This window comes from Talpa occidentalis, unplaced genomic scaffold (genome assembly GCF_014898055.3).
Source record: "Talpa occidentalis isolate TD23 unplaced genomic scaffold, MPIMG_talOcc4v2.1 talOcc4.10, whole genome shotgun sequence".
Taxonomy (NCBI): domain Eukaryota; kingdom Metazoa; phylum Chordata; class Mammalia; order Eulipotyphla; family Talpidae; genus Talpa; species Talpa occidentalis.
In genome coordinates this window covers 20,951,177-20,964,806 of record NW_023600993.1, presented here as the reverse complement: position 1 = coordinate 20,964,806, position 13,630 = coordinate 20,951,177, and the positions used below count along the sequence as shown (strand labels likewise).

Here is a 13,630-nt window from a genome sequence, read left to right as displayed (position 1 = left end):
TCCCAGCTCTGGCTCTGGTGAATTCTCTCACCCTCCTGTGCTTCTGACTGTACCCAGTGCTTGTTAAATAAATAAATCTTTAAAAAAAAAAAAAAGAGTAAAATGAAATATTTAGTGTTGTATCCCAGGTACACTGGCCCTGTCCACTTCAACACTCAAAATCAACAGACTAAATGTGAAGGGTGAGGGTGGACCCTATGCTGTCACTACAGTATGGTACTTCAGTAACAATTAGAAGAAAGAGAAGTCACACCATCATATCAATAGGTAAAGTGCTTGACAAAATCCATCACCCATTCAGCAAACTAGGAATAGAAAGAAACTTCTTCAACTTGATATGGGGAAATCTACAAAAAAACCTGCAACAAAATAGTTAAGAAATTGGAAGCTTTTCATTAAGATGAGGGGAGTAAGTCAAAGATAATCCTTCTTCACTACTCTTTTCAACATCATATTAGAACTCCCAGTTAATGCAGTAACATAAAAAACAAAATGAAAGGTACAGATTGAGAAGAAATAAAAAGTCAGGCTACAAAAAGTTAACAAAATTATTTTGGGGATGAAGAAATCCTGAAAGTTGCTGGGGTTAAATGGTCTAAATTACTCACCTTGTAAAGTATCTGAATAATGGCAAATTATTTCTCAAAACTGCTTTTGGATTAAGTGAGAGGCTGAATACATACATGCCAGAATCATCCTGGGAACTAAGCAGATACAAGGATTAAATTGTCTATTCTGGAAACAGTGAAGAGTGAATAGTGAGAGTCTGTTATGTCAGAGATGGAACGCCTTGAAGTTATTCATGCCCCTGAATTTTGGCTACTTCAGGGACAAAATAAGTCTGTCAGGTGTATGGTTCTCTATAATCAGGCTGACTTACATCAAATTTTACATGCACAAAGCATCAGATTTTCAGCAAGTAAATGATTTGTTGCTACAAGGCCTATCAGAAGTAAACCCTCTCCACAATCTCTGGAAAAGCAAGGATCCAAAGGACCAGGATACAAACACTGGTGCAAATAATGGCAAAGACTTAGTTCCTTATTGAGCAGACTTAGTTCTACTGCTCATGTAAAATGGCTGTAATGTAACTTTAAAAAGTAAATGACTATATTACTTCAAATATTAATGTCTTAAAAACACAATATTTCAAAGTTTATTTTGGTTAAATATGAGAAATATACTATAAGTCCATGCAAGACATAAAATTGTATTTATGACAATAGAGTAAGTTCAACCTTTATTGCTAATAAACAGAGACATTATATTTTCAGCACAAGGAATAAAATCACATTTGTACTAATAAATGTCTCTTTTCCTGGACTCAGAGTAAACCATAGTAGTATAGTTGTCATTCATTTTATACTCCTTTTAAACCTACCTGCTTACTTTAAAATCTAAACTTAGGTGGCTGAGTTAATATTTAAACTTGACCTCAAAGAAAATGTTTTCATGTATAAGTTTTAAAATATATGTATTAAACTTTTCCAAAAGAAAAAAAAATCAGTCATTTTAAAATTCAGTCAGCCAGGTCTCCCATAGAACACTCTGTTTTAGAACTTAAAAGTGGTAAGTGAGAAGAGGCATCAGAAAGTAAAAAAGCATTATGATATTTCTAAGCAGAAATATTTTAAAACATTTAAGTTTACTGAAAATCAATTTTGTGACATTTTTCTTAGATATAAAAATAATACTATCATCTTTATGAACTCATATAAAAAGGTCTCTATAAAGCACAATATTTGTGTTTCAAGAACTTTGAAAATGTCTTCAAACATTAACATTTTTCACCTAATTAAAAATAATTGGATTATTTTCATCCTTTATTTGAATTTATTTAAAAATAAAACATTTTGAAAAACACTTGGTTCTGAAATAGCATAGCCTATCCAAGTGAAGTTTTTACCCCAGGATTGTATTTTAAAGCCATGTCTTCTGATTTTGAAACATGTGCTTGGAAATACAAAAGAGGACCTATGTAGATATTCTAACAGCAAAGCAGATGACAGAAACACTAATTAAAATCCCTACATTTAAGCGGAGTGTATGTTTAGTCATTGAAAATAGTTTCAGTGGGCAAAATGCATGCTAGTAATCCATCAAAAATGATTTTTCAGCAGACAAAGACCTACTCTTCCTATAAAGAGAAAGAGAGCAATTTATGTATGTGTGAACACATTTTTGAAAGCATACATCTGAATAAATCCTGATTTGGGGTTGTAAAGAATAAAAAGTGAATATACCATGTTTTAATAGGCAGCACATTTCCAATCTTTGCTCATGAGAATATCCATGGAGAAGGCAGGCTTCTTGTAGTGCACTTTCATACCACTTTTTCTTTTTATTCTTGCATTTTCCTGGCTGTATAGAATTACAGATAAAAAGTTTATTTTTAATATATAATTTTGTTTTAATATCCACTTGATTTAGTCATTGTCTGGAACTAAATCTAATTGAAGCAGTATACAATATATTTTAGACTCTGCTATCTGATTGTTATTTCATTCTTATTATTCTAAAATATAGCAAAATTGTGGGGTTTTGAAAGTTAAGCAACAAATGATCAGATTCTTTATTCACTGACAAATAATGCATCCCCAGTACCTATTTACCAATTCTCAATGCATTTTATATAAGCATTCAGGAAATGGCTGTTAAATTACATATAGTCCTAAGGGTGGAGAGGTGGAAAGAATTGTATATGATTTATTTGGTATAAAAACAATGATGCAATAATCAAATAAAAATCTACTTTTGTACACAAAATCTGTATATCTCATTCATTAAGTTATTTCATGAGAAAAAAAGTTGAAAAGAAGACAAATATAGTTTTATAAACATTGTATATTTGAACTATTTTAAGAATATTTGCAAATTTAGCATTTGCAGATTTAAGATATTTTCTGCAACTCAAATATTTAATAAAATTGATACTGAAAAATTGTCCAAAAGCTAATACAGCATTAAAAGTTAAAGTTCGGGGAATTTATTAAGAAAAATAAATGCAATATAGAGCTAAAGTAAACTTTGGTGAGTCTGAGGGACTGGAAAACTTTTTTTAAAATCTGGGTTCTAGTTCTTAAGAATTTATCAGTAAGTATGTGCCACCTAGTGGTAATGTAATTAAACAGCTTCTAAGTAACAAAAAATAAAGATTATTTTATAAGGAATTTTGGCACTTACAGAATTAGGTTCGTCTATACATTATATTTTTTAACTATACTTTTTTTAAAAAAGTAATATGTGCATGGGTCTCCCTGGTGGGACAGGGTTAAGTCTCAGCGCTATCAAGCTATCACTAGCCACTGCAGCATGAGTTGGATCCCAGGGCAGGGAGCTGACCCACATGGCGCAGCAGCCTCTCCTGTCTCACCCGCTACTCCCCTCAGCGTTGTATTTCTGGGGAGTAAATCCTCCCTTTCTTCTCCCTACTCTGTCTCTGGTGAATCCTCTCATCCCTAACTCTGGCCTACACTCCAGTTCTTGTATGCACAAATAAATAAATCTTAAAAAAAAAAAGTAATATGTGCAAATTCTGAAAGTATTAAATGTGCGTTCCTACCTATCCCTGGAATTACTTCTCCCAAAGATATTTTTCATAGATTTCCACAGGGACTGGATGCATCTAGAAGCATTTACATGATTTACATAAATTTATCTATTTTTACAGAATGCAATGAATAATTACAATTTTCCTATTTGTCTTTTAGATTGCCTCATTTATTTATTGAGTCAACATTCTAAATCCTTGGGATACTATCATTAGAAGAAAACAGACAAAGCTTACATTCTAACCAGTGAAACAGACAATCTTATTTAGTATAATAAATGAGGAAAGGATACAGTACATTCTAGAGATCATTAAGTACTATGCAATAACGAAAAGGTAAGGCAATAAAGAAGTTAGGGTAATAGTCTTACCTTGAAAAGGTGATAAGTGAGCAAAGATCTAAAGGAGGTCAGAGAGTTATGTAGATATTCAAGGAAAGAGCATTCCAGGCAGAGGAAAATACTCTAAGGTAGGAGATTACAAGTGTATTCAAGATGTGTCAAAGAAGCCATTTGTGGCTGGGGCTGAATAAGGAAAAAGGAGAATAATAGGGAATGATATCAGAAAATTAACAAAGACCAGATCATGTAAATCCTTACAAGTCATTAATGTAGGAATTCTGGCTACACTGAGTGAAACAGGAGCCACTGCAGAGCTGAAGAAGAACATTTGATTTCATGTAATGTTTTATTTTGGTGATCATCTTAAAATATATACATATGTTGAATCAATGTATTATACAACTGAACCTAATGTTATATGTCAATTATATCCTAATAAAAATAACGTCAATCACAAATTAAAATACAATGAAAAAAATATGAAAATCGTTCTGGTTACTGTGATGAGAACAAAACATACAAAGGCAAGTTAGATATAGGACGGTAATCCATGGCAAAATGGTAGAAATGACAGTGATGTGGAGCAGAATAACTAACAGCAGTCACTGTGGTGAAAATTGGTGGATTCTGGATAAAATTTGAAGAGAGAACAAAAAAAATCCTGACCAACTTAAAGTTACTTGTGAGAGAAAGAAGGTGACTCCAGGGTTTTGGATTGAGTGGGCAAAAGGATGGAGTTTACTGTCAAGGAAGTGAGATTTGGCGGGGAATATTAGAGTTTAGACATGTTGAGTATGAGATATCTGTTAAGACTTCATAATGGCTACACCCAGCAGCAATTGGGTAAGGGAATTCAGGAGAGAAAACTGAAATGCTGATAGAATTCAGGAATAAATCAAACACATCTTGTATTTAAAGCCAAGAAACTGTATGAGAAAACCAAGAAAATGAGACAATAGATGAATGCATATTCACATAAACATTCATTATGTAGCATTATTATGTAGCATTATTTATTTCACAAAGGAAGGCTCGCTCCAGTGATGGACATTCAGGTTGTTTCCAATATTATGCACCTTGAAATAATGCTGCCATAAAGATTTTTCTCTACTTGTCATTATGTCCATATGAAAATGGACTGAAGGATAATTTCCTAGACATTGCATTATCAGGCTTAATATTTATACACTTTAAATTTTGGAAGCTACTGTACAATTACTCTTGAATGGTCACAGTTTTCAATACCAGAAATAATATGCTTCCTCACACCCCAGGGAACATTTCTACTACCAAACTTGCCAATATATTTAAGGGGGAAATATTTCTTTTTTATTATTTCCATTTATTAAATTCAGTAATTGCAAGCAACTTTTTCTATTTTTCCCCAATTGTAGGAGATACTAGTATATACCATTGTGAAAATTTAAGAAGTACAACATGAGTGACCTGATACACGTAAACATTGTGAAATATTACCATTATAGGGCTAATTGATATGTCAACTAACTCACATAATTGACTTGTGTGTGTTGAAGACATTTATAATCTACTCTAAGCAAATTCCACGTATATAATATAGTATTCTTAATTATTAGTCACCCTGCTATACATTAGATCCCTAGAAATTACTCATCATTTTTCCACATTTTAGTTCATTTATATTTTCTTTTCTATGGAATTACTGAGTCATGTGTTAATATTTATTTTATTCATTTCCCTATTGATCTATAAAAGATTTTTATATATCAAAAAGTTGCTCTTTGTTATGTGTTGAAAATATCTTCTCCTATTTATAATTTATCTTTTATTATAGCTGCATTTTCTTTTTTTGTTCAATTGAATCTTTTATCCTTCCAGAAATAAACTGAATGTGAGATGTAAGGTACATCTCCACTTTATCTTTTTTCCTTAGTAGCATGCATGCCATTTGTACCCAATTTACTAAACAATACAACTTTCCTTTAATAATTATTAACTATATTACCAAGTACTTTTGCTTTTCCTTTTATACTCTCTATATTGTCCTGTTAACCTGTCAAATTACTGAGCCAAACTATTTTACTTACTGGAGCTTTACTGTATAATTAATATTTTCTAGGCCTAATTCCTCTTCTATACTTACTTTTCCTACAAATTTCAGGATATATATTTTAATTGAGGTGGCATTAAATTAATAGAGAGAAATGACATCTTTCCATATAAAATCTTCCAAACCAAGAAGATCATATCTTTTCATCGACTCAGGTTTTATTTTCTGTCCCTTAGTAGTATTTTAAAGTAATATTTATACACATCTTGTACGTGCTTCTTAAACTCAATCCAATGTTTTATATATGTTTTACTGTTACAATAAATGGAAATTTTTATCCTTTCATATCTTCAAACTTGTTATACTTTTCTATAGTAATTTTAAATTTTGACACATAGTTGAATATTCTTATTGCTTGTAATAGTTTTTCCATTATTTATGTTTTTCCAATTTGAGTTCCCTGGCTTTCTGGGTAAGTAATTATCTATTAATGCTGATAATTTAAGATTTTTCTTTTTCCTTTCTAGTATGTGTACTTCTTTGGATAATTATGTTAGCCAATTTTACTAGAACAATATTGAACAGCAGCAGCAATGCAGCATATTTTTTAAAATCTAAATTTCCCCACCTAAGCAATCAGTTTTTCCCCTAACTAAAAGAAAACTTTTGGTTAAATGAGTGTGTGTGTATTTTTTCAATGATTTTTATTTATTTAAATTGAATTCTTCTTCAGAAGCTATCAAAAAGGTGTTTGTAATTGCCTTCATAAACATTATCATAATCCTGCAACTGGAATCTGCCAAAGAAAGATTTCTTGATTGACAAGAAAGACGCAGCATTTTGCCAAACATAATAGATTCATTCCATGCACTAGGACAAAGTTTGTGAAGGCTGAATGAACATTATGCTTGAATGAATTATAGTAATAACACTGTGATTAAGTTAAACTTAAAAATATTTTAGTATTTAGTGAGATAAATGTTCAATCCGAAGGCTTACATCGTGGAAAAAAAGTTAGCAAAAGAAACAATGCTGTCTTGAACAAGCCCAAACAAAGGCAAAAACTCTTTCTTTTAAACAACAGTTATCTTTTGAAGGCAATGAAAACATTTACACTTACCTTTCCAGCTGAGGTCAAATAGATAACTTCCAATTTAGTAAAGAAAGTTTTAAACTAAATACTACTCAAAATAGAATTCAAGCTCAAGCAGTACGTAACAGACATTCAAATGTAAGATGATGACCAAGGTGGCTCTTAAACAAATTTTTAAGGATTATGAACAGATGAGACTCAGATGAGACTAAAAAAGGGCTGGCATCAAATTCTAGCTAATTCTCTGATCCCAAGAAGCAAAATTTTGTCCCTCATATTTACATTAGTTTGGCAACTTGAAATTTCTCAGTTTTATTAAAGTGGAAGGAAAATAAATGTTACAGAAAGAGAAAAAAACTGCAGTCTAAAATTTATGTGTAAATAAAAATTTGTGGGTCAGTAAAATTATTCTTGATAAATGAACAAACGTGAACATTCTGAACATGGATGAGGTTTGAGACTAAACAGATTGTTAGTCAAGGAAACATAGTGTCCTACAATCTGAGAAAATTCCTGTGTCCGCATTTGAAAAGTTGATAAATGATTATATGATTTTTGTCTGAACCAGAAATTACTGATAAAGTGAAAGTCTTAATATCATTTTCCCTTTCCCAGGGTTTAAGGAGGAAATTGATTATCCATTCTCAGTAATTTTTGACTCACTGAATAAAGTGTGTAATATCACCACATACTAACATGAAATGGCAACTTCAAGGAAAAGAATAATGTGAGTTTGTCCAACAGGTAAGGCCAGTGTAGGGAAATAAGCAATCAGGCATCTGTTTCATTGTATTTTAGGATTGCTTCTCCACATAAGAATTAAGGTATAACTTGTGGTTGTACCTGAATAAATCTTACTCCTCAACTTGAATGTGTAAGCAATGTCACATTATCTTATTTTTGCTAAATAAAACTGAGTACGACCATTCTCATCCAACCAGGATGATAAAAAAAATTTCACCTCAATCATTTGAGGGGTTTCACATAAATTAGAAAGGTATATATGGTATTGTATTGAAGAATGAGGGCACATCACTCTCTCCAGCCCATGTGGTTACATGAATAACATCTCTGATCTATTCTTAAGGGTAAGAACTCAGTTCAAAAAGCACTTGAGGGCTTCCCCGGTGGCACAGTGGTTGAGCGCTGGGTTGTGAAGCTGCCCGCAGCCTCTGCAGCGCAGGTTGATCCCGGCTGCTCCCTGGCCACCAGAGGAGGGTCCCAAATGGCGTGCAGACCTCTCCTGCCGCCCACTGCTCCCCTCAGCAGTGTACTTCAGTCCTTCTGCCTGCTCTGCTCCCCGCTCTGGCTCTGGTGAATTCTCTCACCCTCCTGCACTTCTGACTGTGCCCAGTGCTTGTATAAATAAATAAATAAATAAATAAATAAATAAATAAATAAATCTTTAAAAAAAAAAAAAAGAAGCACTTGGATTTTTTCTGCTTTGTTGACTTCTGAGGCCATAATAGTCACAAATAATTATAGAACTTCAGACAAAATTCACTGACTACTATAAATAGACATTTCTATTGTTTGGCATGGAATGGGTAAGACCCAATCAAGAAATTAGAGATGAAAATGAAAGACCTCTATATTTTAAAGCTGGATTATATGACAACCCCAAGAAAAGCTAAAGAGAATTATAAATACTATTATCTTGTATTATGATATAGTGATATTAATTCTAAGATAATAAAGAACTTTACTCTTTATATGGGATTCAAATCTAGAAAATGTTATGGTCACCACCATTTATCCTGATATTAGCAGCATTTTCCTCTTAAAAAATATGTCTAAATTCAATTGCTTTAAATGTTATATAAAAAATGTATTTAATTTTAAAACTAAAGTAATTCAATCAACTATTCCTCAATATCACCTATTAGGGGGACGGTAGAGCATCATAATGCAGTAACTATAATGACAGCATCTATAATACAAAATTTTCAATTCAAATTTTGATTATGTTAATATTAAATTTAATTGCAATATAAGTACTTACAATTCAGAAAATTTGTCTTGGAACACAATGTTGAGCATATATTAAAAATCTTAAAAACCAGGGCCTACCCTGGTGGCACAGCGGTTGAGCACTGGGCTGTGAAGCTGCCCACAGCCTCTACAGCACCGGTTCGTATCCCCGGCCGCTGGCGAGGGTCCCACATTGCACGCAGACCTCTCCTGCCGCCCGCTGCTCCCCTCAGCAGTGTACTTCTGTCCTTCTGCCTGCTCTGCTCCCCGCTCTGGCTCTGGTGAATTCTCTCACCCTCCCATGCTTCTGACTGTACCCAGTGCTTGTAATAATAAATAAATAAATATTTTTTTAAAAAATTAAAAAAAAATCTTGAAAACCAGAATCATAAGTACTTAGATTTATTGAGCTTCATAAATTCTTTGAAATAACTTCAAATACTGATCATTACTTTAAGTTATTTTTTACATAATATGCCTTTAGAAACATGGGACTATAAATCACAGATTTCATAATCCAAAGAAATGCAAAACAATTTTCCTTTGGAATGCATCTTCAATAATGTTTGAGGATCTACACTACTACCTATTATAAAGTACTCTGCCTGGTGCTTTATGTCAATTGCTGCTATTTATACATTCAAACATGATGTAGATCTCACTGACTCTAACCATGTATCACACTGATGCATCATTCTATTTACTCTCATGCTAAAGTTATCGCTCTTCTCCTCTCCTCTGTTGGGCAGATAGTTTTCACTTAAAGCGATTCAGTAGAAAGTTAATCACAAGGATATCTTGTCTTCCTTAAATTGGATTTCTGCAACAGCTACCAGTAATCTAGACAGAGTATTTCTGTTCCTTTGATGCAAACTAGAAGATAGTCACATGACACCTGTATGTGCCACACACTGTTCTTGGCTTCTAGGACATATCTGCCTCCCGTCTCACCTGCCATCTTTAGCACAAGTCCACATTATTTTCATACTCAACTCTGGATAATATATACAGCTTATTCAAATTATTGAACACTTGAAGCAAATACTGCTTCTAAATACATAACTTATTGCCTACTCTGCTTAAGTTTCCATAGTCATAAGTAGGGATTATGACAGAATTTTAAGGTTAATATAATTTAGAATCTCCTCATTCCCCACACCCCCAGAAAGTGTGAAGCAGTTAAGCTGACCACAAAAAGTTCTAGCTTGGTTTAGCTTGATCCTTTATATCAGACTAATTCTTTGTCAGACAGATAATACTGGGAATGAATACAATGAGTATTTTGGGAAAAATTAGGTTTAAAAAAAAGAAAAATAAGGAAATCTGAGAGCCAAATCTTTACAATATGATTCATTAGTTGACTTGTAATATTGGGATCACTAATATAGGCACTAAGTACTCCTTGGAGGGAGAGTAGAAGTCAAGCAGTTTAAGATAGAGTAGCAACAAAGGATAAGTCAGCAAATCACAGGCAATTAGTGTATCATTAATTCAGACTTTAATATATATCTGCTAAGTAATTTAAATATCTAAAGTTCTTTTCCTATCAGGATGGAACAGACAACTGCTACACTCTGTAGCTGGTTGGTTGGCTTTAAAGGAGCCCTAGCCTGGGTTATTATCTAGACTGACATCCTTTAGAGAACAATCTTTATATAACCTATACATCAATTACTTGGTGTGATGGACCTGAAATCAAATTTTGAGAGAAGAAAGAGATAGGGCTCCAGCAGTTACAATACGAAGAAAATCAGTTAATAACAAAGAGAGAAACTATATAATGGGACAGGGTAGTCTAACATGCCAATTTTGCTGAATATTTGTCTGGCTTCCTTAGCACCACAAACTCAGAAAGACATTCACATATTCCACAAAATAAGCATGATAAAAATAATACACATCAATTTCATTAAACAAAGAGAAAGTAGGTATTTACAAGTAAATAGTTGCTATATAGTGACTCTTAAGTTCAGTGAGGAACTAAATTGAGTCCCAGAATACACCCTTGGATGGAGGTTTAGGAATGAATATATACCTTTTTTTTTTTTAATTTGTTTTAATTTCCTGAGGCACTTCTGATTTGTTTAATTATTATTGAGCTACAAAACCATATGTTCCTGGAGTACAGCACACACCTCCATATATGTTTATGCCATACTGCACCTACCATCAAAGTTCTACTACCACTTCCTACTATCAAATTGGTGCTCTCTACCTTCTACCCTGCTTCTCCCCCTTCCCCTATAGAACAATCACTTTGTTCTTAGAGCCTAAGATTATTTTTATGGTGTTATATTTGTCTGTATGCTTTATTTATAGAAATACATGTTTTTGAAGAGCTCTGTGGGAGAGAATGTGATGATGAGCATGATTAGGAACAGTAGAATAAAACAAAAAACAAAATCCTGGCATCATAATGCCAACATTTATATTAATAACAAGCAGTTATTGTTAAGGTTACAAGGGAATCTTAACAAATCCTAGGTTTTAATGATAGCCATGAGGATTTAGGAATCAATGAACTAAACATGAAGAGCTTTCACATCTGTGTCCAACTTTGAGAATTCCTGATTAAAGGTTAAGTTAATTAATCAAGTTAGCTGAATTAACAACAGGACATCAATAAAAAGGACTTTGAAATTCTCTAGTATACAAAAAGATTGCTTATTATAAATTTGGTATGTCTATGAACATTGGAAGCAGATGATCTGATATAGATTTCAAGTAGATCAACAGATAATGTAACAGCCAGGAGTGTGTAATCAGAGGACCTGGGTGTGAGTTCCAGTTCTGCTACTGTGTGACCTCAGGCAAGTCACTTAATCTAAACCTAAATTTTCTTAACAATGAATGAAGATCACAGGAGACAGATTATATAAAACATATTTTTAAACGTAAAAATATTTTTTAAATGTCAGTGATCAATGTCATAAATGACCAGAATATAAACATTTATCATTTGATTTCTATAGTCAAAGAAAATGAGGTAGGAACTCTATTCACTACAGGAAGGAGTTGACTGTAGTATTCTATTTCCATGGGAGTTCTATTTACAAATAAAATGTGGCAATACTGAACATATCATTAAGTCTACAGTAAGCAAGGAGTTGTAAACCTGAATATGTAGAATGATCAAGAAGCATTAGTATATATTCATGAAATAAAGTATGGGCACCAAATGAGTGCTGAGTCAACACATAATTTTTAAGACGTGCTGGTATCTCCCACTGCTCTAGGCAGGCTGCCTGCTTCAGCTAGGGGTTTTAAACAGAACTAGGAAAAATATATGGGTTGAATCAACCATGAAATAAGCATGTATTCATTTGCCATCAGCCTTAAAAAAAGTCAGGATTAGCCTAAAAGATTTTAAGCAACAGTATTTTTTTTTTAAGTATAGAAAGATGTGAACCTGAAAGAAAGTTAAAATATTTGGCTATTTTGTATTCCACATTTTCTTTTTTTTTTTTAATGGAATATGTGGTTTGGGGAAAACAAGAGCTATATTTATTGCAGATAGATGCTCAGATTTTGTTTAATGATAGACTCATAGAGCAGGAAGGAGATCTAGAAAAAGAGGATAGGTAAGTATAAAATCAGTACTCATTCTATGAGTAAGCAAAATTGTAAGTAAGTGATATTTCTGATACATTTGTTCAGGTTACTTTAATCAGTATTGTATAGGGCTCAGGGATGATGGCATTTGCCTGAATGACAGATTAGTCCTGGCTTTTGGCTAGCAGACACTTAAAATAGAAAAAAGAGGGGGAAAATTAATGAAAAGCAGTTAGTATATGAATTGTAGATTTAATACATGACTATAAGTTTTATATTTTCCCATTTCCTAGTAAAAGAATGTACAAAAAAGTTATTCTTAACAACTATTTACTAAGTTAAGAAACACATCATACAAGACTTACTAAATACATCTTTCTCTCTTTTTTTTTTTTTTTTTTTAATCTTAAATTTTATTTTTATATTCCCCCATACAATTGCAAACGCCCCATTCTGACCCCAATCCTTCCCCTCCCGCCCCCCACCCCCCAAAAAGTGTCTCTGGTTCATAGTTTTTTGTTGATTTTGATTTTCACTTTCTTATATTCATTTTCCTGGTCCCTTATTTAAGTTTTCTAGATTCCTGCTATGAGTGAGACCATCCGGTATTTTTCTTTTTCTTTTTGGCTTATTTCGCTGAGCATGATCCCTTCCAGCGCCATCCATGTTGCTGCAAATTGCATGTGTTTATCTTTTTTGAATGCTGAGTAATATTCCATGGTATATATGTACCACATCTTCTTGATCCAGTCATCTATTTTTGGGCATTTGGGTTGTTTCCAAAGCTTAGCTATTGTAAACAGTGCTGCTATAAACATAGGGGTGCAGGTGCTCTTTGGAATTGATGTTTCTGTGTCCTTTGGGTAAATACCTAGGAGTGGAATTGCTGGATCATATGGAAGCTCTATGTTTAGTAGGTCCAGAAATCTCCACACAGCTCTCCATAGTGGTTGGACCAGTTTGCACTCCCACCAACAGTGCAGAAGAGTTCCTTTTTCTCCACATCCTCGCCAATATTTGTTGTTGCTAGTTTTTTTAATATGTGCCATTCTCACTGGTGTGAGATGGTATCTCATGGTAGTTTTGATTTGCAT

General features: G+C 33.1%; 1 protein-coding gene across 1 annotated transcript in view; it reads right to left on the bottom strand.

Annotated features, from left to right (window-relative positions):
* Window positions 1–13,630, bottom strand: part of ZCWPW2 (zinc finger CW-type and PWWP domain containing 2) — a 90,662-nt gene that overhangs the window by 41,248 nt on the left and 35,784 nt on the right. Inside the window, exon 5 of the mRNA XM_054699019.1 lies at window positions 2,244–2,361. Coding sequence (XP_054554994.1) covers window positions 2,244–2,361 — 118 coding nt within the window. The remainder of the gene's footprint in view (window positions 1–2,243; window positions 2,362–13,630) is intronic.